This window comes from Cavia porcellus, unplaced genomic scaffold, assembly GCF_034190915.1.
Source record: "Cavia porcellus strain 051 isolate PalLab524CR breed Dunkin Hartley unplaced genomic scaffold, mCavPor4.1 scaffold_10, whole genome shotgun sequence".
Taxonomy (NCBI): Eukaryota; Metazoa; Chordata; class Mammalia; order Rodentia; family Caviidae; genus Cavia; species Cavia porcellus.
Genome location: NW_026947493.1, coordinates 81815898 through 81841206, shown reverse-complemented (window position 1 = coordinate 81841206; position 25309 = coordinate 81815898). Strand labels below are relative to the sequence as shown.

The following is a 25309-nucleotide window of genomic DNA, read 5'->3' as shown; positions in this document are numbered from 1 at the left end:
TTAGAAGCTTTGTCTGATTTGAAAAGCTAAGTAGGAATATAAATCCTTTCTTAAGTACACAGTCATGCTCTCTGTTGCTGGCTTGTGATTTTGTTTCTTTAGTTATCGCTCAGAGCAGTGTGCGTGGCTGTGGGTCAGACGTCTGTTGGATGAGTGCCCACCAGTGTCTTGCTGTGGGACTTACGTGGGACCACGAGGGCTTTGGGATGTGTGTTGGTATTCGTCACTTACCTTCTTTGATGGGCGCAGTGTTTAAAGGTACTGGTGTTAGTTCACCAAAATGCAGCTTATTTAAAGTATAACTTTGTGGCAGTGACTTTTAAGAAGTGGTCATGCCCTGCCTTGAGTAATGCTGGTAAATACTTTGGGAGTTCAGAGTAGGGAATATAAATGTGGGATGTTATGTTTTGGTGATGCTGGGATCCAACCCGTGCTAAGCACAGGCTCTGCCATAGCTGTACCCTTAGCTTAAAGCAAGAGATTTTTAATGAGACAAAATACCTCTTGAAGGATCTTTCTGTATCAACACGTTGAAGGTGAATATTATCATTGGGTGTTTGTTTATTCATCCATATGACTGAATCAAAATGAGCTAAGTAAGATTCTTCTTGTTTGAAACTATGTATTAATCATCTCTCCTTGGCTGGGACACAATGCCTGATCCCTACAGTTTAAAGGAAACAAAGGTTTAATTTGCTCATGGTTTCAGAGAATTCAGTCTATGATTGGCAGGTTCTAAGGCGGAAACTTTATCCCAAAGCCAATCAATCGGACACACCACCCTGTCACAGATTATATAACTGTTTAGCGAAAAAGAATTCTCCGCTTCTTGTGCTGGCGCCCAAGATCCCATTTGCTCATTGTAATGGCACCCAGTTTACATTCCTGTTTTATCTCCATGATTTATCCCCTTTTCTTAGTGCCAGGGCTTCAGCCCAAGGCCTTGTGCATGCCAGGGAAGAGCATGCCAGGGAAGAGCATGCCAGCCCCTCTGTGATTCTTTATTTTTGTCTTGTACTTTGGGTTTCTCATGATTTGCTCTTTTTAATGCCTTGACCTTCCCTAATCTGGACCTTATTTAAATAAGCTTATCTGCTCAGGGACTGTCCCCTGACCTGTGCATGGTGTCTCCTTGTCTTCAGACACACACCGATACTGGGTTCCTGTGAAGTCTCTCCTGATTGCCAAGGCTTGGAAGTAATCGTTGCCTTTCTGAGTATTTTAGTCTCTCCATTACTTTCTCTTTTACTGTGTTATCTGTGACATAACTGGTGGGCAGCTTCTTTTTGGGTCAGTCACACAGAAGTAATCAGGCTTTTAGTTTTCATAGATTTTGTCTTAAATAAGGGACATTAAAAGTCCTATCTATGCACACTCACTGTCTTCTTTGTAGCTTTGTAAGGATACATAGTTAATACCAAAAACGAAGGAAAGATGATACAGTGTTTTTTCCTGAGCAGAATACTCACTGCCTGCTTTCTCATTTCATCCAAGACCAATGGAAGCTTCACGCCATATTTCTTTTCTTTCTGGATAGGTGTTTGGGAGCCACTGTTTTAGTAGACGCTGAGCTTTACTGGAGCTGATTTATCTCTGAATCCCAATTTATCTCTGTCCCCCTCAGAGATAATCTCAGGTCTCTAAAAGCTTGTAACAGGAAAATAACTGTGATTTGCGACACACAGGCAGGCAGGTTGGGGAACAGATTATTCAAAGATCTGACAGTTGTCTAAAACAGCGAAACGGGAAGTTTTCGCTTTTACAAAACCATGTCTGAGAAGTGCATCAGAGAGCAACAGACATGTTCACAAAGCCTGACCATTCTCAAAGAGCTAACAGTTTTCTAAAATCTCTAATTATTTTGCTGTTGTTTTTTTCTTAGCCCCAAAGTGTAGGTGTAATTCCTTACATCATTAAAAACTGTTAAACAGTTATAGAAAAGTACTAATTTTCTAAAATGATTTTCTGACCTCAGATTCTAATTCACTCTTTTTAAAGTAATATTTGTAAAACATTCATGTGACTTTTAACTCTGGGGAGAAAGGTACTGATGACCTTCAAAGTTGCCCTTTCTAATTGTACTTTCTGTGATGATGGAAATGTTCCATGGTCTATACTATCTGATACGGTGCTCATGGCTTTGGGAGCCACTGAGATGTACAACTAAGGGAAGGCATGTCTATTGCGTTAAATATAATTAACACAGATGTCAAGTGTTGTGAAGTGGCTCTGGTTGTCCTTACCCTCAGCCACTTTCATGGTGGCTGTAAGCAGCTGCTCAAAATCTTTCCCTTTTTAAAATACCTTTTAGCCACAGGGATGAGCAGTCCTCCGTGTATGTTAATGATGAACTGCCGTGCGCCTCCTGTGGTACCACACTGTGCTGTGTGGACTTCCTGCAGGATTAGCCTTACTCTCCTTTACCGTAGTTTGCTGGGAAATCCGGGTGGGTTGTCAGTAGGAGCTGTTACAGGACAGATAGATTCCTTTATATTTATGAACTCTTTCCCCTGTTCTCCTAAAGGTCACTTACATGTTTTAAAAACTGTTCTTTTCCTTTCTTGGTTTTCAATTGAATTTCATACTAGCTTGTCTTTTTCACTTAGAACTGCTGTTTTTAAGTGCATATATTTGTCCTTTAAAAGTACATGGTATTTCATTTATTTTAAAGCAGTTAAAATTATTAATATCAGATGTTTCTCCACTGTGGGAGGAGGGTGGTGGAGTAAAGACAGAGGATGGATGACGGTGGCAGGTATATTGACATACTGATAATGTCAGGGTGAAAAACAGGGCAACATTCTTATTGTCATTTTACAGGGAAGTAATATAATTTGCCTGTGCTTCAATACATACGGCACTGCCAGGCATGATGACCTGTAATTCCAGCACCCAGAAGGCTGAAGCAGGAGGATCGCTGTGAGTTGGAGGCCAGCCTGGGTTAGACAGCAAGTTCAAGACCAGCCTGAAGTACATAGCGAGACCAGGCTCCAAAAAACGACAAACAAACAAACAAAAAACATCTGACAAGAAAGTGGTAGAACTTGAATTTAAATTGATGTGTGTTGAGTGGGAAAGGGAATGATTGCAAGCATAATTGTTGTATTACATTTAAGGTTAATTTGTAAACAAAAAGCACCTGTGTTACATGTGTCCATGACATTTTACTTATATAATATTTTAGAGCAGTGTAGAACGTTTATACTTGTATAATACAGTGCTGTATCATGCATGGTGTAGAACAGTTTCATTCCCAAGAAGGTGCCCGCTATCCTTCCCAATTACCTTCTTTCTTTCCTCAGTTCTGTTACTGAGCCTTCCTTTGAGTCTTTTATTTGCTTACATTTTTCAGTTGTAACGTTTGCATCTTTGTTATCAATGACCTATTTCTTTGCACACTCTTTCTGTTTCTCTGCTGAAGTTTTCTGTTTGTGTCAGGTATAATTGTACATTGAAGCATTTTTAGCCTGGCTGCTTTAAAATCCCTGTCGGATGATTCTGCATCTCTGTCATCTCAGTGCTGGCACTGTCTTTTTTGTCTTTTTTCACGCAGTTTGAGATTTTTCTGGTATTGGGGTTTCAGTGATTTTTTTAATTGAAACTTGATGTTTCACTTTATAATATGAGATTATATTTTATTTAAATCTTCTATTTGGCTGGGTTTCTTCAACATCACTCTAGGCAGGGAAAAGAGGGGATGCCACTTACAGCTACTAGGTACAGATAAACAGCCCAGGTTCCTGACCTGACCTCAGCTGGGCAGGAGAAGTAGGTCTTCTTCCTTGTGGCTGAGTGATGCTGAGAAACCTGATCCTCCGCACCCCCGGAAGAGGGCTCCTGGCATCTGTCTGATAGGGGAGAGAGGCAGAGTCAGACACTGCCATGTTCTCAGTTGATGTGAAGATCAGGTGGCCTGGTTGCCACTGGACGGGTGTGGAAGTCTGAGCTCTTTGTGTGGCCTCCAATGACACTGCCTTCTTTCTCAGTACCTTGTTACAGCTTCCTGAGTGTGGAATTACTCTACCCCGCCTTTGTGAGTGTGGATGAGCGGGTCACATTTTTCCTGTAATAGCTGAGTAAAGCAGTTACTGTTGGTAACATTACATCTTTCTAGGCTGACCCTTACCTGAGCCTTTGGCTAGGGAGAGCAGGGTTTTGTGGTGTCTTGCTTTTTGCCTGTGTTGACTTTTCTAGGTCATGGGCTTCTTCAACTCCGAATCTGGAGTATGTGGAACAAAAAGACGGTCCAAAGAACTCACATGGGTATCATTCTTCTGGTCCCAAGGCCTTGTGGTGGACTGGATTCTCTCTGCTGTTCAGTCTTCTTACACCTGCCCTGTCTATTCTGCCATTATTTATATTTTTACTTAGTGGGATTGCATGAGAAGAGATCAGGGTAGGTCAGATGTAGTAAAGGGAAGTCTTATTTGTAAAATAACTAGTTTATTGGCTGTCTGAATATGCAGGTGTGTTTGTACACTGATTCACAAGATGAAATGTGTTTCTTCTGGTATCATGGCTTAAAATGTTTTAAAAGTCAGCATACAGCACTGACCGCAATCTGATTTCTGAATCTCATCCCTCTATGTCTATCTGCCTTTGTCTTCTCTTCGTCAGTGAGCAGAATGGTTGTGTGTGCTCCTCAGAGATTTATAGGAAGGTTTTTCTCCTTCTGCTGATGCTGAAATATGTGAGTTAAGCACCTTCTGTGATCTGGTTGGATGGTGTAGTCCAGGCACCATGGGTAGGACACGTGCATGTTCAATGTGATGATTCCACTGAAGTATTCTTTGGGGGAACAGATTCTCTCATAGTAAACTACTTTACAAAGATTAAATTGTCTCCATAGATGACCAGATCAGAGTGCGTATATGTCATGTGCCTCAGGACACAATGTCCTGATACAGCTGTCTGTGGTCAGAACATCTGGCGGGGAAAGACAGTCTGCTGGGCCCAGCTCCAGTGGCCACACCATTGTCATCAGGGCCACCAGACTTCTGAGGACAACGGGTGTGTGCTGTGGGTTTCGTCCTTGGCCTTCCTTGTCATTTCTTCCCCTATCATTTCAGTGACAGAACGAGCTCCTTCCCTCCAGCCTTGGCGCAGGGAAGCCACGTGTTACTGGTTACTTTCCTTCCTGTGGGAATCTGTATTCTAACTCTGTTGTTTTTGAGAGGAAGAGACTTCTGCCCATGTTTACAGACTTGAGCTTCAGCACATATATGGAAAAGCACATATAGCAGATGAAGGAGAGGCTTGGAAATCATATGCTAGTGCCTCATAGTCTGAGCCCAGTGATAAACACTGTTGAGGTCATTGCACTTGCCTGGAAGTGGGAGGAGTGTGTGGAGCACATCAGGCGGGTTCTGTGGAGACCCATGAGTTTGTCTTGCTGTCATTAGGGTGGAGGTGCCTAGGATGCTCAGATACTTGTGTCCTCCAGGAAGTGATTGTACTTTTCTCTAGAGCAAGGGTCAACCAGTGTTTTCTGTTAAGAGCCAGCTGGTAAATGCTTCAGTCTTTGAAGTTCATGTAGTCTCTGTCACAACTACTTATATCTGTTATTGTAGCACAAAAGTATAGGCAAGCAAAATACAAATAAATAAGCACATCTGTGTTCCAATAAAACTTTATAAGCTGGGTGTAGTGGCATGTGCCTATAATTCCAGCACCCAGCGAGGGTAAGGCAGGAGGATCTCAGGTTCTAGTACCGCCCGGGTAATTTAGTGAGACCTTGTCTCAAAATAAAATAAAAGGAGAAGGAGATGCCGATCAGTGCTGAGGCCCTGGGTCCCTTCCTGAGTCTGCACACACACATATACACACATGACCTTTATTCAGAGACAGAAATCTGAATTTTGTATAGTTGTCTTGTCCTGTCCCTCCTTTTTATTTTCTGCAGTCATTTTAAAATGTGATAACTGCGCTTGGGTCACAGCCATGTGGAAAGGGTAGAGGCTGGATTTGGCCAATCATCCATCCTTCACTGACCCCATCATGACAGAAGTTGGCAGGAAAGATTCCTTTGCCCAGGGAGATGTAGTGCTCTCCTCTGTTAGCTAGCCCCAAGCTTGTGTCCTGGAGACAGTCATTGCTTCTACACTTCGTACGTTTTCATGTTGAAATATCAGTGATCTGATAGCTGTGACTGTATTTCAAGTCATTCATGCAAAAGTTTACATGAGTAATGTAGGCACTTTCCTGAGCACCAGAAGGCACCTAGCTGAGTAAAAGAGCTTTGCCATTAGGTCTTCACCAGATTATCTTGATTGACTGATAACATATACCTTGGTCAATATGTATTCTTAATGTACTTTTTCTTTGCTAAGATAATCTAATTTCTAAGTCATAATGGGAGTTATGAAACCTGGACCAGAATATTTTCCCAGGATATAAGCCCCCCGCCCTTTTAGCAATCATATATGACTGGCTAAATTGGAATCTTGTGTCATTGTTCAATGGTTCACTTGAAAGTTATAGAAATAACTTTATAAGCAGGCGATTATTACTTTTCTCTGATGATATCAAGACTGAAGGTGGGCAATTGAATAAGGTTAAGGATTGAGGAGCCCATTGATGGCAGGACCAATGTGGCTATGTATCTTTTGACCTCCTCCAAAGTTTGCAGCCCTGTGGTGACAGAATATTTGTAGCTGATCTATATGTCATATCTATATTTTGGGCAGAGAAGGGAACGAGGTGGCATCAATATCTGTCCTCACTTGTTAGTCCATATACTTGTTAGTCCTCACTTGTTAGTCTCCCATCAGACTTCTACTTATGGGTACTAAAAAAGAATCTCTGTAGAGACACTTGTAGCTGCAAGGGAGGCTGGGAAATTAAGTATATAGCTTCGCACCTTTTGTAAGAGGTGACAGAGGAGAGTGTTGGGAAAATATTGCAATCAGAAGCCTCTGCTACAAAGATTACTCAGATTACTTCTTGAGAGTAGCTTCCGGTGAATTTGAGTCCAGGAGATAATGAATGAACTATTTCTATTGATTAATCAGATAATTGAAGAATGTCTGCTCTGTATCTCTTTATATGAGGGAGTGGAAAGAAGAGCCATGAGTCCCAGAACTTTATCACCAACTTGAAGTAAGACATATAAGAAATTGTAAGAAGTATGTCTTGATTATTTTTCTCTTGTTGAGACAAAGTACCTGATGCCCAAAGTGAAGCAAGAAAGGGTTTGTTTAGTGTACAGGTTTTGGAGGTTTTAGTCCATACTCGGCAGGCTCCAAGACAGGGTGCTGTGGCTGAGGGGCAGCTGTTCAAGGCATCTGCAAGAATAAGAGTGCAAGAGCAAAACAGGAGAGACGCCTCCTTCCCTCTCTTATATTGTATGCCAGCTCCTCCCCTGAGCAGGTGCAGTGCTCAAACTGCCAGTCCCAGTGCTAGACAATGCACCAATCACAAATGCTAGATTCAGCTGCATCCATGACTGGATGAGGCTTGGGGCCACCTAGACACAAACCATAACAAACATTATCATAGTTGTAGTAATTAATGATGGGAATTAGAATATATTTGTTTCTGAAATGATTTGTTGAGCAACATTTATGGGGTGCTGAATGTGTACAGCTGTTCAGGCTCTGTAGATACTCAAATAATTAAGACAGTCTCTGCTCTGAAAGTTGACAGTCAAGTAAATCAGTAGTTTTGGGACAGCATTATGGTTCTGCGGTTTTAATGTATTTTTTATTAATTGTACAGTGAGATCGGAAGAACCGTGTCTCTACTTTTCTGATAAAGACACAAGTAATTAACAGGAAAACAGTGGCAATGAGTAGAAATGAATGAGTGTCATGTCTACACTCTTACTACTGCGATGATTGAATACCTCCTGGAAGTTGGTTACTTGGTTAGTAGGTTAGTTTGTAAAGCACAGAAAGAAGCATTCTAGGTTTCTGTCCATAGACAAGACCGATGCAGGATTAAGTATTTGCAATTCATGGTGCGTACACATGGAGACACATATGGATTTTCTAATAAGAAAAAGAAGTGAATTGTCAACATTAGTTAGGAGGATATATTGGGTGCAATATCTGTTCAAGCTCTGGTGGAAAAAAAAAGAAAATTAATATTTCCTCAAAGGGTTATGCATGCAAATAACGGAAGGGAAGAGTATATTATGAAAAAGGTCTGTTCTGTCAAAGCATAGAAGCACAACACATTTTATGGAGCTCCCAGAAATTTCTGCCTGATAGATTTTGGAGGTGCTATCAGTCTAGTACTTTTCCAGTTCATCCTCAGGACTGGGAGGCAGTTGAGCACTGACTCTGCTAAACAAAGCTTTGTGAGGATGTAGGAACTGAGAAAGCTCAGCCCCTTGTCTGGCGAGAAGATGTGTGCTGGCGGCTGGGAGAGTTGGGAAATTGAGTGGCTTCATGGAGATTCAGGTGCCTTTGTCCTTCAGGGTGAAGGTTGAGGTGCCAGCGCATCCCTGGGCTCTTCCGGCATCACTGCGAGGAAAGAAAATGGGTGTCTTTTTACTCGTTTGCTGAGATAAAATACCTGATGCCCAAAGCTGGGAAAGGAAAGGTTTATTTCTTCAGTTTTTGGAGGTTCCAGTCCAGACTCAGTTGGCTCCAAGGCAGGGTGGCATGGCAGGGCCGCAGTTCATGGCAAGCAGCAAGCCAGAAACCAGCAAGAGAGAGCGAGACACACCTTCTTCCTGCTATTACATCATATCCTGGCTCCACTCCTAGGCCCGTGTAGTGCTCACACCCCCAGACCAAGCACTAGACAATGAACCAATCACAAGTGCATAATGCAAAGGCATGAGGCCTGGGGGCCACCAACATAAACCACGACAATGGGGATGGGAGCTTCCTGAGAGTCTGGTGCTGTAACCTAAATCGCACCAGTGTGGATCCCTCTGGGGCTAGCCCTGGTGGGTCAGGCTCGCTTCTGCCCATCAGACTCGGGGCTTTGGGAGAAAATTTCCTTTCCAGGAGAATTCTGAAGCATCTGCTCCTTTTATTGTCATTATTACGCTTTGCTGTGTATGTAATAGGAATCAATAACAATAGCATAATGTAGTCCAGCTGAAAATCACAGTGAGATTATTGACAAAGAAATTGCTACCTTTTAATAAAGTTATCTTTGAAATTTTTCTTTCCATTTGTGGGGCCAGTGTAAAGACTTAAAATAAGAGGAAATGGGATATCACTTATGAGTTTTATCTTTCTTTTGTGGTGAAAATACATGACATATTGTTTCATTCACTTTGAAGAATACAATCTCGGGCCATTTTGCGAAATTGTGTCGTCTACCCATCACCAAAATGTCTTTGTTGTCCTAAATGAAACAGTACATGTGTGAGTCCCAGGAGCTCTTCATTTCCTCTCTGCCAGCCCTGGTAACCACTCTTCTGTTTTCTGTGTGTATGAATTTGGCTCCTTGTTGAAGAGGAGTCATACAGATTTGTCCTTTTGTGTCTGGCTTATTTCACTTAGCGTATGCCTTTAATGTTATCCATGTTGTCCATCCTGTTTAGGCTGAGAACTATTTCACGGGATGTATTTATCACATTTATCCATTCATCCATTCTTGGACATCCATAACTTCCCCTTTTCTCCTATCCCTTCCCCATCAATGGGTCTTGTATGTTTTTCACATGTTTGTGCTAGCCTCGCCTCTCCTCTTGAAAGTCCTGTCCCCTCCTTTTTGGATAGCTAGTACACCCTGTACGTGTCTGCTTACACGTCACCATCAGAAAGCTGTCTAGTCACAGGAGGAATCCTTTGGCTCTGCCGCCTCTCCTCCCTGGAGGTTGCATCATCCTCACAAAGTGTTGGGAGTTATCCATGACTGGTGTTGCAAGCTCTAATCCTAGCACTCTGGGAGGCTGAGGAGGGCTGATCTCAAGTTCAAATCCAGCTTGGACAGTTTAGCCAGTTAGTGAGACCTTGTCTCCAAATTTAAAAAAATATAACATAGTAAAAGGGCTTGGAATATAGCTTAGTGTGAAGGCCTTGATTTCATTACCCAGTATTGTTTAAAAAAAAAAAAAGTATTGGGAGTGTCTACTTGGCTGATCTGTCTGCCTCTGCCCATTACTGCTGAAGCCCATGGAGCAAGTCTGACTGTTATTCTTGCCGTAATATCCACTCACTGGTCTGAAAATGGCGGAAGATAAGCACTTAGGAAACATTTGTTAGCACAAGATCCTGAGCTTGGTTACTGGTACCAAAAAAAAAAAAAAAAAAAAAAAAAAAAAAGCGAACATTTGTTGAACTGCGGAATAAACCAGAAGCCTCTATATCATCATGCCTTAAATCAGAAGAAAGCTTTTTTCTGCTGTAAATAATTGTGTTCAAAATGTGAGGCATCTATAAAGAGGGGGCAGAATAAGGTTTTTGGCTTTCTGCACATGTAGCCTTTTCCATCACACAAATATTCTAATCCTGTCTAGCTGGTCCCTCCTAGACTGCAAAGCCAGCCATTGACTTAGATTTTTGTATTTGGACTTACTTATTTAAAACTACTTCTGACAGGCTATGCTTTCCTTGGTTTTGCTGAAATTTCATGGCCCCAATATTTAGAAACCAAGCACCTTTCCAGTGGGTTCTTACAAGGCGTGACCTTCATCTCTGTGCTCATCAAGTAAAAGGTGCCTTGATTTGCTTTCTCTTCTCTGTCTTCATTACTATCCTTTCTTGTTTTAACTAGTTATTTACTCAATTTAATGATCTCCGCTGCCCCCGCGTCAGCTTCTAGACCTTGTTCTCATGTCCCTGGTCTTCCCAGCTAGTCCTGTGCCTGGCAGATTTCTAGCTGTGATGTGGGCCTTTACCTGGAATGTGTCCACCATTCCTTCTATTTAATTTGAAGGTCTTGACATCCAGTTCTTCAAAAGGGTGCGTTAAAACCGCAAGTGGATTTTACAAATCTTGCTCTCTAAAACAGTGTAATAGGGAAACAATATATTTATCTTCAAGGATTGTGTGGAGGTGCTATTTTGAAGACATTTTTTTTCATGTGCAAAAACCTACTTCCCTCCACATTGGAAAGTAGGGCCATTGCTGGTGCAAGTGTAAAGTAATGCACAGGTGGTGTTGACTGATGTGAGCAGAAGCAAAGGAAGCGTGAGAGTCTGACAGTGTGAGAGGTGATGGGAAGTGTTATGGTTGACGCACTGCGTCAACCTGAGAAGTTTAGAAGTTTAATTACAGACTTAGCAGACAACCAGGATCCTTACTTTGTAAAATATCCTCATCCTGTGCAAGGAGGAGGACACAGAGATTTTGTGAGTGCTACACCTGCGCTTGGTGGGGTGGCCTGTGTACAGTAGAAGGGAGAAGAAGAGGTTTGTTCTGGCCTCTTTTGCTCCGGCTGCTGCCTTGAAATGTTGCCCTGGTGCCAAGTCATCCTGCCTTGAAGCCAGCTGAGTATGGATTGAAACCTCCACAAACAGTGAGCTAAATAAACCTTTCCTTCCTTCATTTTGGATGACAGGTATTCTCTCCCAGCAACAAGAAAAAGTAACAAAGACAGGAAGAGAAGAGGAGGTAATGGTAGCTGCCAGCATCTCAGGGACATGGCTAGGGTTTCAAGGCAGGAAGCAGCAGGGGACACTACTGCAGAGAAAGAGCAAAGCTATACATTTTTCCTTTCTTTATTAATATCTAAATCCATCCCATGCCAATTCCCTATCTCCCTACAGAAGTGTACCTTTTAAAAGATAATCATAATTTTAATATTTTTAATTGAATACTCATTGGAAGTAGGCTGTTCTTCAGAGATGGAGAAGTTGAACAGTAATTACCCTCATGTTCCATAGCTCTTGGTTGCTAGGTTTGCTTTCCTTTGGGCACTACGGTGTGTTCCCCAGTGTTCACTATGTCCCCCTGCCTTGTTGAGCAGCAGCGGCATGGTTTGGAGATTGATCTTAGCTGGAAATCAGTTGGTGTGGGGCTAAGTGTCTTCACAGCCAGAGTTTTAGTTTAGTAATGGGAATGTGAGTTACTCCTGGCCAGTGAGGAAAAAAGAAAATTTGGAGGAGGCTTGGGGAAAAGAGAACCATAGCCTATCAGGTGCTGTCTACTACAAGATGAAAACCAAAGACTTCTAGCACAGGGTATTGCAAGGCAACCCGGGTCTAGAATAAAGGTGGTGCCATGGATGCAGCATAGAGAGAGGAGAAGAAAATCAAGGTCCTTTGTGATGTTGAGCTATGCAATCACTGAACTCTGAACTTGAACCATGACTGGATGTCTTGTGGTAGAAGCTAATATATTTCATTATTATTATGTATTTGTTCATCTGTAATTGAAATCGTGTATATCCTAATTGATCCGTGATCTTTATGACCTTCTGTAGGGTGACCTTTTGGACCTTAATCCCTTGAGTTTTTATCGTTATCTAAGGAGTAAATATAATTATGTCTCGCAGAGGTTTAGTGAAGGTTTTTGAGATTCTGACAAAGCCTGTGGGAGGACTTGGGGACTCATACATGTTAAGTGCTTACCAGAGTTCAAGAAATAGACTGGTCCTTGATTTTAGGCAGACTAGGAAATGAGGAATTCATAACCCATGTTTTTGTGGTAGAAATAAGATCACCTGCTTGTGGATGATGTCTGTATAATCCCTTTTTATATTATTCATATTTATTAATATTTTTTAGACATATTTGTTGAATAATTACTTTTGAAGCAAATACTTTTTATTGGAAAACAAAAGTTCAATTTGGGGCAACTTCCGTTTGAGACATCTGATTTGCATTGAAATTGAGATGTTGAGCTGAAAGTTTACTTATGACTGATTCCCATCAGAGGTCTGTCTTAGCAGGAACTAAAATTTGAATTTCACCGGTGTGTTGATCATGTCAAAGGCCGTGGGAATAGATGGTTCCCATTAAGCACAAGTGGCGAATGCACAGAAAAAAGCATCTTACCTTGTTTCTGGGAAGGATTTTTCCTATAATTTTTGTTTTTTAAGAACAGGCAAAGGAGAGGGAACTGTAGCCTGGGTGAGATGTTGAGAAAGGGCAAAGTTTTAGAATTGCAGAAGGAGAATTGCAGATGGGGGGAGGGTAGTGTGAGGGGAGCTGATGCCCAGTGAGCTGGGCTCCTGAGAGGGACAGTAGCTGACCTTACACCGGGGGCCAGAGGGAAGGTGCTGAGGATGGGAGCTTGAGTTAGAAGGTTGGAGGTCCCAGGCGAGCCTCATAACACATACATCTGCCACGTGTGTGCGCACAGATGTACACATCACTTGTGCTTCACAGGCATTGTCTGGGTGTGACATGTGGCTACTGTAACTGTTACTGCTCCTTCTCTGTCTCCTTCGATAATACTGCATATATAGGAAAGCGTTGGTACATGTTAGACAAATAGATATCCCACAAAAAATGAGCTTTTATATTTGTTTTTGATAGTACTGGGGCCTTTGCACTAAGCTACATCCCCAACTCTTTTGACTTTATTTTTTATTTTGAGACAGGGTCTCACGCAGGCTGGGCTCAGACTGTCAGCCTTCCTGCCTCAGCCTTCCAAAGGGCTGGACTTACAGGCATATGCAGTGTGTCTGACTTGAGCTTCAGCCATTGTACGTAGGCTGTTCACGTTAGAGATGTGGGAAAGTGAGTTAAAACTATGCAGCCACTGGGACCCACTTCCTGGAGTCTTCCGCTCTGGCTTTCCTTCGTCGTCCTGTCCATGGGGCACCAATAACTGCTTTTTCCTGCCTGTTCCATGGGGGGGGAGGAGTTCTGTGCAGGTGGCACCTGTACTAGGTAAATGCACGTTTGCAGGTGGACTGCTGGGAAGGGACACATGGAGTGCTCAGTAGGCAGTGGCTGGGTGAGTGGGGAGAGTGGCGGTTTGAAGCCTGGAGGCCTTGCAGAGGGTGCAGGGAACAGCAAGGATAAGTTAAGTCACAGGGGCTGCAGAACCGACTGTGGAGGCAGAGCTGCTTTGTGAGGGGTCTCACTCTGACCCCAGCAGCTGCCGGGCTGTGCACATAGATCTTTCCCCAGGCCGAGGCTCCCTGCTCCCCCGCGACCCCCTCACCACCCTGTCTCCCATTGCCGAGTTCCCTCTCCATTCACCCAGGCCTCGTTCTTCCCACGTGGGCCTGCAGAGATGTTTTCTGCCACCGACTCTTTGTTTCCAGGGTTCACTTTCTGAGTTCCATGTGTTCCTCTTTCCCAGCTCTCCACTGCGGACTGAGTCCACGGGGCATCGATCACCCTGCCCATGCCGAAGGGATTCAACTACCGATTGAAAGCGAAGGTGCGGAATCTCAATCCATTAAGAACAAAAATTTCCAGAAGGTGCCTGATCAGAAAGGAACTCCCAGGCGACTGCAGGGCGAGGCCGAGACTGCCAAGGTGGGTGGTTTACCTGCTGCTCAAGAGGTCTGCTTCGGGGTGCAGCCAGGGGGAGCCCATCGTGCTCTCACTAATCCTGTGGGGTCTTGGGATGAAATGAGTGTGGCGTCTTTAGGAGAATTAATAATAGATGAGAATGTGGGCTGCCCTTCCTTTGGATGGTACTGAAACTCATTTGTGACCAGGCTCGTCGCATGAGCCTCTGAGCCATGGCACATAAAGCTAAGAGACGGACCTGGAGCCGGGAGTTTCCCCTTCACAGGGTCGGGCAGGTCCCGTAGCTTCCTGAGTTGCATAGTCTTTACAGAACAGAATCATAAAAGGGTCATAACTCTGTGCCTCATCAGGCTGAGCAGATCACATAATTTTTTGCTTGAAGAAGCATATATTTTATGAGACCTTGAGGGTGAGGTGCTTCTCTTGACAGGGACTGTTAATTATAATAATTGACACTTTATGATGTCTATAATTGGTCCTATTTGGGAGACTCTTGATATACTGGCTTACTATGTCCCTGTCACTAACCTAATAGGGGGACAATGATACACAGTTAGTTATTGGAAGATAAAATTGCTGTGTTTTATGGAAGGCTACTTAGTCCTTTTTAATTATTAGCCTAGCATAGGCACCATCGAACTGAGAAAATATGTTTTAGTAAAGTCATAGGAAGAAGTGGGTTTCTGATGGGAGTGATTGTTTGCTGAGGACAGCTGTTTTTTAAAGGACTCTGACAGAACTGGTACCACAGGTTTCCTCAGTGAGGTTCTCATGTGTGGTGTTGAGGATTGCATTTTAGTTTATCTGTCAGAAACTGAGGGAGTTAATCTTCCTGGGGCCTTTTGTTTCTGTCTTTGTGTTTCCCTGTAAGAGAATGTCGCTTCAAGTGTTCACTAAGTGAATAAATGTGTGGGATCCTCTGAAAGCAAGTGTAAGCACCCAACAAAAAGCCTTAAGTGGGAAGATCACTTTGCTGTTGGACCATTGATCTCTTTTCTTCCCCAAATAATGGCTCCCAAATTAAAATGTGAATCATTCTTGCTTTATCTATGGTTCTGATTTGACACCATTATTGCTTTCCTGTTTTAGCTTAATTAAGAAGCAGTGACATTTGTTGTGTGTGTCTCTGTGTGGGGAATTCCCAAGGAAGATACTGCAGGTCCTTTGTGGCAGACATTTTCGTGGAGGAAATCATGCCTCATAGGAAACTGATTGGTGATCGCTGATTTTTCATTTGGGAGCATAGTTGGAAATCGGTGGACTGCACTGTGACTTCAAAACTCAATCAATCTGTGTGCCACCTAGGCATCTTGCAAGAGCCAGGAAAGACACATCCCCAGGTCTGCTTTTACTAGGAAGATAGAGTTTTCCTGAGTTGGATCTTTTCCAAAGGATGCTTAAAATACTAAAAATCAGAGTGGGAAAGTAAACAAATGAATTACTGATATTAATCTGACTTTAATTCCATTTTAAACATTTCTTTTTATTTGTAAAAAGCTGGAAATATAAAACTTAGACTCAATTTTGATATGATTTGATTACTTTGGATTATTTTAAATGTGATTACATAGAAAAACCCTGAGTTTTGGTTTCACAGTGCTTTGTTTTGATTGGTAGGACACTTGCTAGCTAACTTCCTGATACTGCCCACCACTGATAATGCGGCAGCACATAACGGGTCTTTCCTCAGGAATAAAGGGCACTTTGGAAACCAGACTGAGTTTGTCCACACCATCGACAGCGAACCCCCTGACAAATGGAGCGGGAAGGAGATCCTGGGGGTTGTCACACTGACCTCATGCTTAGTGGTGAATAATCCAGAGCCCTTAGTAAAGCTTGGAGAAAGTATTTGCCCATTTTCATGAAGGACTGGATGCCAGAGGTGTTGCCAGGGCAGACAGAGCACCCTGTGGTGATGACCACAGTGCCCCATACCCTGCAGTGTGTGACCCCAGACAGTTGAACTTGCTGTGTACCTGCACAAACACACTTAGACTTTCTCTTCTGTCATACTTAGAGGAGTAGTGGAATTGTTTTACCTTTTTTCTTGCTTAGGTAATTGAATCTCTGCTAACTTGACCTACTTAAACTTACCAATAAAATCTGTGGCTAGAAGCACATGATTTGAAACCATTCAGTCATGTAAATTGGTACAGCTTTTCTGGAGAAGTTTGCTACCAGTTATTAAAATTTTCAAATGTGTACAATTTGGGATCAGTAAATCCCACTCTAGGAAGTTGTCCTAAGGAAATGATCAGATATACAGAGGGCTGCAGAATAATGGTTTCCATAATGCTGATTATACTGGGAATACACTGGAAATGGCCCTCATGTCCACTCGTAGGACGCTGGCTCAGGAAGCCGCATGCATTCATGCAGTGAAGGACAGCTTTCCCTTCATTAGAGTGCGGGGTATCTGGATGTATTTATCTGGGGAAAAGCATGGGATTGTATTTTAAGCGAGGAGGGCAGCCAAGGGGCAGGGTTACCACACTGTGTTTATGTCCCCATTGATGTAAAAATGTCCTTCTGTGTGTCTGTGACATTGGCTTCATACTTCAAACACTGGTTGATATTGGAATTGACACTATGGGAGAAACTTGCACTTTAAGCACTTCTGTTTTATTTGGATATTTTAAAAAAAGAGCTGCATTCTCTCAGTTATACCTAATTTAAAGCCCTTTTTAGATTTCCCCGTTCGCTTTACTAGCTCAGTTGTGGCTTTTCCTGTTTGTTGGGTTGGTGTCCTGCCTTTCAGGGTGCAGAATTCCTTTGTGTGGCTTCTCATCATTGCTGTTGAGCTCATTTGCCAAAGCAGAGATTGCTATGTGGTCTTTTTGCTGCCCTGTGGCCCTCATCTGATGAGGTACTTGCTGTTCGTCTCCGCTTGAACGCAAGGGTTTGGTAGCTCTCATCAGAAATTGCATTAGAGTTTCAATTTGCTGCTGCTGTTTGCTTTCAACTGGTTGTGCAGGTGAAGCCTCCCATATGCACCCGGAGAACCTGGTTCCAGGTTCTTTTGGTTCTTGGGCTCTGCTACTTTGATTCGAGCATCAGGCTTTAATACTAGTCCTTCAGTAATTCTTTTCCTTGATATCAAGCTAGGTTTTTATATGAGATTTAAAATATAAATATATTTTTTAGTATTTTTGTACTAGAACCTGAATGGGAATTGTCTAAATGTGAAAGCTGAAAAACCTGAGTGAGCTTAATTGACCATAATGACTCTGAAATTTGTATTGCTTTTACAATAAAAAAAATTGCACACATACCACACCCCTGTATCTTCATATTCATCCTAGGAGAAATCATTCTTGCATCTCTTAGGAAGTAATTCAGAGACCACTGCTCTCTACTGCACCAGAAACTTAGAATCCTAATTCTGAAGGAGGTTATCTGCCAGAAGTGGCCCACTGCTCTTACAGACCAAAGAAAAACCAATAGAGTGCCCAGCTCATCTTAGGATTTATTATTGGGCTGCTTTTATCCTACTTGAAAAAGATGAATATGATTAAAATGTGACTCTGCAAAAGATAAACATCGTCTTCAGTCCTGTGCATGCCTGGGGAGCCATACAGAGTATTCGGTGGTACAAGCAGCTGTGGTTAGAAGTTCAAGATGCAGAAACTATGCTTGCTTGGCTGTATAGATCCGTGGATGGCAAGAGATACTGTAGACGTGGCATTTTTATCTCACGGGGTCTCAGATGTCACCGAAGGCCACAACTTCTTTTGTCCCTTCACCCTCCAGGGGCCTGTACAGCTGCCCCAGATGTGGTGTGGGTCTCCGACAACAGAGAAGGTGCAGCATTCTCCCACAAGTTGATCATACCATTCTTAGTCTTCTCTACCCAAGGCCTAGTCATAGCTCCTGCAGGCCAGGTGTAGTTCACATAGTGGTTTCTGGGGGACGGGAAGAGGGGTCCTGCACAGTGGTTTCTGGGGGACGGGAAGAGGGTCCAGCGCAAGCATAACCTGACCTGTGGTGTGAAGTGGGGAAAATTCACACGTGCAGATTCATACACATTCATTCTTTCATGAAGAACGGAAGGCATCCTGAGCAGTGAGACCTGAGCATCTTGGCCCACGGTGCGGCTGTGGAGATGCTATCTTAAGTCAGGATTTGCATCGTGGAAATTGAGCTTGGAGCCCCTGGTTGGCTGCAGCTGTATGGGATTTGAATGCCAAAGTGAAAAGTGTGAACTTACTTTGTTTTGGCATTGACTAGCATAGTAACCATTGGCCATAGGTGGGTATTTAAGTTGCTAAAATTGAATAAAATATTAAAAATCATTTCTATGACAGTGCCAGATGGCATTGAGTCACCATGTGTATCTAGGATTTATTTGGGACAGGATAAACACGAATGTCCCAGCAGAAAGTTCTGTTGAATAGAACCTTTCTAATTTGGAGAAGCTACCAGAATTCTTTGGGTGTAGGAATAAGATGAAAGTTGAAGTCATGTTGACATTGTCTCTGACCCTTGTCCTTGGAACTGGCTGGACACCTGCTTCAGTCATGAAAAGCAGGGGTTTTCAAAATAATCAGGAGTTTATTTTGAAAGTGATGTCCTAAATGCTCTGATATTGGAATCTGGGTTTCCATGGCAATGCTGGCTATGGAATAACCCATCAGCAGGCAGTATCCAGGCTGTTTACCATTTGGGAATTCAGGGATGTATCATTGTAAGTAGCCTAAACATGGCATTGGGAAATTGAGATTCTTGATATCTGGAAGTCATTTTTCTAGAGGCTTCTAAGAAAACTCTATGTTACCCTATTTTCTATGCTTTTTCAAATAAAGTTTTCACGAAGCTGATGATCCTTATGTTTCCCTGGCATGATGCTAGTTCAGGAGTCAGAGCTCTTTGAATGTGCCTCACATTTGCATTTCTGCCTCATTCCTTTCATTTCTAGAATCTGCATCTCCATTTTATAGCTGAGAAACCCTAGAATTGAAATGATACCCCCAAACTTAGTTTGTGGCTCATAACTGCAGGAAGATGGAACTGAACTCTAACAACTCTGAATTCGGGGTGTTTTATTCCCCTGACATTAAATGAACAAATGATCTGTTTATTTGGAGAGAAAATATAGTCTGTTAAACTGAAAATCTGGCCAACTAGGCAAAAGAAGAGATTGAAATGCTGTGTGTATTCTTTACTCCTTAGAGAGAACCCAGCAAATCTTGATTGCTGTATTATATAAAAGGGAAACAATGCCAGCATCTAAAACAGTGAGTAATTGCCTGCTCTTGGCTTTGGGACGCATTATGTGAATCTTTGGCAGCAGATAGCCTTTTCTCATTAGGCTAATATTAGATTTAGTTTGTATTTGTTTGGCACAGAATTAAAGGAGCTGGCCTGGAACTTGGTGCTGGAGGCAGAAGGAAGAGAAAGCCTGGTGTTTTGGATAAGCCACAAGCAGATAAATGAGAATTGACTGCAGGGCAACTGGTAGACATTTGTAAAATGAGCAGGAACCATTAATCTGGGATTAAAATAGAAAGCTAGAAGAACTTAGACTTAGGTTAAAAGATGAAGAGTGGATTGTCCTTAACCTTGATCAAATTACATTGCTCAGCCGCCTGTGAGGAGGTCTGTGGCAGTTTGGGGATAGAATGACCTCATTCTTGGCTATCTGTGTTTCTTGGCTCCAGCAACAAAAGTATCTCCAAATAAAGCTGCCAGCCCAACATAATACCACAATGATAGGAAAGGACATAATACATGAGAGACGTAATGAGCACATGCTTGAAAAATTGTCATAAGTTTCAGAAGAGAGACAGGCAGCAATGACTTCATGCTTTGTGGGTCCCACAGCCCCAGGATCTCAGCTTTGTCCACTTGGGCAAATTTCAGGAAGACTCTGGTGAACTCACCTTTGAAGATGGAAGTGCTCATTACTAACACATGACACTCTTGAGAAGTGTGACGGAACACAGGTGAATGCAAGCCATAGGTGCATGGTGTAATCCACAGAGAACAAAACCAGGGGAGCATTTGAAGAAGCAGAAGGGAGCAAGACTCAGAGACTGGCTTTTGCAAAAGCTTGAGGCTAGCGGTGCCACAGCCTACACAGAAGAAGTCTGTGCTACACATGACAGTGTTTCCGGTCTTCCGTGTGGACAAAGCTGTTGGAAGCATCAAGCATCAAGTACTTGGGGCCATATGGTTCACAGAGCTCTTCTGGTGGACTAAGACAGTAATTTGTGTCTGCCAGGGTGCAGAATGGACAGTGGCTCTCAGCAAAGGTAACTCCTAACCATGGTGGCTCAGAGGGCTCAGTTCTAGTTTTGTCTATGCTGCCCTTGCACAGACAGGCCTTTGAAGAACAGGGCATTTGAGTTCTAGAGACGGCTTGTCTGCCAGCACTCTGCCTAGATGTACCTTCTAGCTGGAAACTCTGGAAATTCGTATGCAACCCTGCTGACTCTGGAGGCAGTTAAAAAGCCCTAACATTCAGAATTGACTGAGATATTCTGGCATTGCTCGCATCTGTTTGAAGGCAGATATTCAACCAGAGCTGAGAGAGAGAGAGAGAGAGAGAGAGACACACACACACCCACCATAGGTAGCACTTGTGACAGCCCTACACTCAGTCTGCAGTTAGGCGGGAAAAGCTTCCAGTCCTTGATCAGGGACCGTAGACAGTTAGAGGGGACTGTAAGAACCCTGGCCAGCCCAGCCAAGTTGCAGGGAGGACTTGAGGAACAGATTACATCAGAACTGCAGAGGGAAGGGTGAGGCAATGGAGATGAATGGTGAACAGTGATGGAAGAAGCAGCAAATGGGTCTTCACCTTCATCTATAGGAGGCTCAGTGTCAGCAAGCGGGCTGACCTTGGCTCTCAGGGAGGGGCACTATTAACTTGATAAACACATCTCTCTAGGGTGATGGTTCTTTCTGTCTCTTTCTCTTAATAAGTACGTGCTCTTACGTGTTTGTGAAATGTTTGATAAGGTTCTTTGAGGATTGAATCCAGGGGTGCTCTGCTGGTGGAGCACATCCCTAGCTCATGTCTCATGAAGGTGCCCAGATGACTTGAGCAATCATCCTCCCTCAGCCTCACAGAGTACTGGGATTACAGGCATGCATTTTAGTAAGCTTCTGCATGTGTCTTCGTAAGTCTATCTCTCTTGCACTCTCTCACATCCAGCACTGTAGTTGCTGCTGAACTAAGAATATCTGGACTCAGGCAGCTGTTCAGGATAGGAGGTTTACAGACTTCTTTTGTACGGGCCAGCTGGTAAATGGGCCTGTGTGGAGGCCTCGTGAGTGTGAGGAAGCAGGAGCATCTCCTTAGATAATGCATGGTGAACCTGTGTGTGGGTGGACATGTGTCTGTCTTCTGGGGCCACACCACCAGGACCGTGCCTAGGAGCAGCCCCTTGCAGGCCTGCACAGCAGCACTGAGCACCGCTCGTGAGGGCCAGAAGCTGGGGAGGAAGGTCACTCGGCATCTCTGTAAGAAACAACCCGCTTTCTCTTTTTTCTTCTCTGTGAATATACAGCTGGCCATCATTTAATGTTCTGTTTGGATATAAGTTAGTAAAAGTTTGTAGATGTAAAGGAATTTTATAGTAAGTAATAAATGATTTAGAATTGCCCGGATGTCACAGACCTGGAGAGACTGGTCAGTTTTCTATCTCTGGGACAAAAACACCCAACACCCATAGCGTAGAGAAGCGTGTGTCAGCTCACAGGCTGAAAAGTTTTACTCTGCTGTTGGCTGGCTACTAGGTAGAGGAACAAGGGAGCGGAGGAAAGCTGCTTGTTGCCTCATGGTGTCTGGGAAGAGCCGGAAAGAGCTGGATAGGAAGAACCAGGGATCAGCAAAGCCACCAAGGCCCCACCTCTGTGACCCACTGCCTGCAGCTGAGCCCACCTGCTGCATGGCTTGAGCTGAGGGCACCTCAGAGGGTCCACATGGTGAGCGTCCTGCCCTTACAACCCAGCCACCTCTCCGAGTCAGGTTGACAGCCAAGGTTAAAGGACACAGTGCGTGGGGGAAGATTTGCAGTGATGACCAAATGGGGGAAAGTAGATCATATTACATGACAAAATGCATGTAGATGAAATTCGTTGTCAGCAGGTCACGATTATCTACACTCTGAAGTCCTTGATTGTTCTGTTTGCGCTGCCATCGCCCGGGTGCCCACATGCCCTTTTCCATGGAGCACAGCGGTGGCCTCTTCTGTGGCTTCCACTCTGTTCCTGACCTCACGTGATCCGTTCCCCCAGCAGCCGTCAGTGTCTCTCACCTGCTTAGCATCCTGGTTTCTCCTAGGACTTCTGGGAGACTCACCAGGATCCGTGTGCCTCCTAGCAGGCCTCCCTGAGGTTTTCTGAGCTCCGGGAGTAGCTGCCTTTCAGCATACACCACTGTGTCACAGCTGCGAAGGCCGGAAAGTCTAAATTGAAGTTCCCATCTGATCTGCTGCAGTAATGTCCTCTTCCTGTCCACCTCCTTGCTGGGCCCTCATGTGGCAGACAGCGTGGGCTCCATCTGTTCTTATGAGATCACTGATCGCAGCATAACCTCACGCCACCCTGCTGGTCTCCCTAAGGCCCGTGTCCAAATACCATCCGTCATCACGTTAGGGTCAGGGCTTCAATTCAAGCTCGTAGGAGGAACGAGCAGTCCTTGACGTATGCTAAATGTGCGTTTCAGCCAAGTGCCAAGGGTCTGAATGTTAAATCATTATTTGGCTGCGGTTGAATATTACCATCATAAAATGAATGTCTGACATACAATAAAAATCTGAAATATTAATAATGCCTACTTATTTCAAATTAATTAAAGTGGTACTAAGCAGATCTTTAAAAATTGCTGTTACAGAGCAATGGTAATAATTTTTCAGAGCTTTCAGCTCCTGTGACTTTCATATTGTAGGTTTGTGACTAAAACTATGCTCTTTTACTTTGAGGTTTGTGTAGGAGCAAAAACACTTTTGGCAGACTCTGCCTTTATAGTGGTAGTGCTAATGGCAATATTGCTGAGCTTTCTTCCTTTCCAATCCTGAGCAGAATAAAGACCTTGACTCCTGTACTTGCTATCTTGGCTGATATATGATGTCATTTCACTGAAACAGCCTTATAAACTAAAGCTTTGGGCTGTACTTGAAGAAGAAGATGGTTTTGTATAGTTCTTAAGCCAAGCTTCATTTTATTGCTATCTAGCCTTTGTGTCTATTTCTTTTCTGTTTTTAAGCAATGTTTTCGTAATGTTGATTGGAAAATGTGATCCTGCCTTCAGCGTGCAGAATGATCTTGCTGTTGTGAGTCTGGTGGTGTCGTGCCTCCGCTGAGTCCTCCCTCACTCCCCGTTTCCTGCAGTTAAAGCCTCCGTCTTTCCAGTGTCCTTCCAGGCCCCGTGTGATTGTTCCTGGCACAGCGGCTATGTGCTCTGCTCCTGCGCCCTTCTGCTGCTCCAGGCACCTGGCCACCCCCAGCCTTTGTGCTGTTCTCCCTTCTGCCTGGCACCCCCCTCCTTTCCAAGGACCCACAAGTGCAGCCTTCCCTCTCGAGACCCTTGGACTGCATCACCTGCTTAGGGGCCGGTCCATGCAGGTGACAGCAGCTTTCCCAAGGTACCGTCCCTTGACTCTATCCTGTTATCTCCCCTTCCGACCTTCATCACTGCCTGAAACGGTATATAATATTTTCTTACTTATTAACCTCACTGAAATTTTGTGTCACCTCCACTAGAGCATGAATAAGCTGCTTATTCAATGATAGATCCCTAAGAGAACTCTGCCCAGTACATGGAAAGTACTCATTAACCGGTTATTTGACCGAGTCCTTGTGTTAATCGGTATGTTTTATCTTTGATTGGCTCAGAGAATTCCAATCATATACTAAACAAACTGGGAGAATTTTAAATTACATGTACAGTGTCTGATTTTATTAGAACGGAGATTTTTGCATAGCAATGGTAAAACCCAATGCCTTTATTTGGGTGGCTGAAAATGTTACAATATGTAACATTTTGTAAGGTATATAAATAAACTTTATGATCAAAATCACTAATTAGATCCAAGTTCAGGGTTGCCAGGGATGTATTTAGAATGACGTGTGGCCTGGCCCAAACCAAAATTGTACCCAAATCTAATAGTAGACTTTTAGATAATATTATAGCCAAAGCTGAAATTCAGTGCTTTGTTATCTTTATACAGTTCAGCAATTTAGCTCCCCAGTAGTCACTTCTGTTCATGGGTCTGACGTGTAGCTAATCTATTTTGTTTTCCTAAAGGAGTGGACTATGAAGCCAGCCTTTTCTGATGTTGTACTGGACAAAGAAGTTACTGCCTGGATGGTAGTAACTCTCAGGGGCTGTCTGTAACAGGGCTGAAGAAGAATGAACAGAAGAAAGAAAAAGTATCAGAGCCTGAATTTGTTGTCCAGCAGAAAATTTTATAGGGGAGAAGAAGTGACTTCATCATCCTGATCTATTTTAAATAATGTAGTAAAAAGCATGGGCTCCTGAGTCTGATCCCTGCTCTGCCCTGCCACTTACCAGCTGAGTCACCTGGTGACAAATTGGCCACTCTGTGCCTCAGTGTCCTCTTCTGTCCAGTAGAAATAATACTATGTACCCCCTGGTGCTGTTGTTAGGACCACTGGGATTTATGTATCAGATGCTTACAGGAGACCTGCCAAGTAAGCACTGTGTAACCTTCCTGATATTGTTATTCTTGGTATCAACACCTTTAACCTCAGGAAACATTTTGGCAATATGGTTTGGAAATTTATTGATGTATAATATATATTTATATATATTGCACATACATAAATTTCTATATATACATATGTATGTGTACATGTACATACACACACAAATAAAGATTCATTCCATGTTGCTTGCCTGCAGTTTTGTTTGCCCACAAAATTTTATTCTTCAGTACTAGAAATCCCAGACATTTTTCACTTAATAGCTCCAGATTTCTTCTTCTGAAAAATTAATAGCCTGACTTT

At 43.3% G+C, this 25309-nt stretch overlaps 1 protein-coding gene across 8 annotated transcripts in view; it reads left to right on the top strand.

The window, feature by feature from the left end:
- The window catches only part of Samd12 (sterile alpha motif domain containing 12), a 381899-nt gene that overhangs the window by 24870 nt on the left and 331720 nt on the right, over nucleotides 1–25309 (top strand). For all 8 annotated transcript variants that reach the window (XR_010050258.1, XM_063257661.1, XM_063257658.1 and 5 more), the window contains exon 2: nucleotides 14160–14338. Coding sequence is in view for 7 of the 8 variants with exons in the window: in XM_063257661.1 (XP_063113731.1) it covers nucleotides 14160–14338 (179 nt within the window). In the remaining variant the exon portion in view is untranslated. The remainder of the gene's footprint in view (nucleotides 1–14159; nucleotides 14339–25309) is intronic.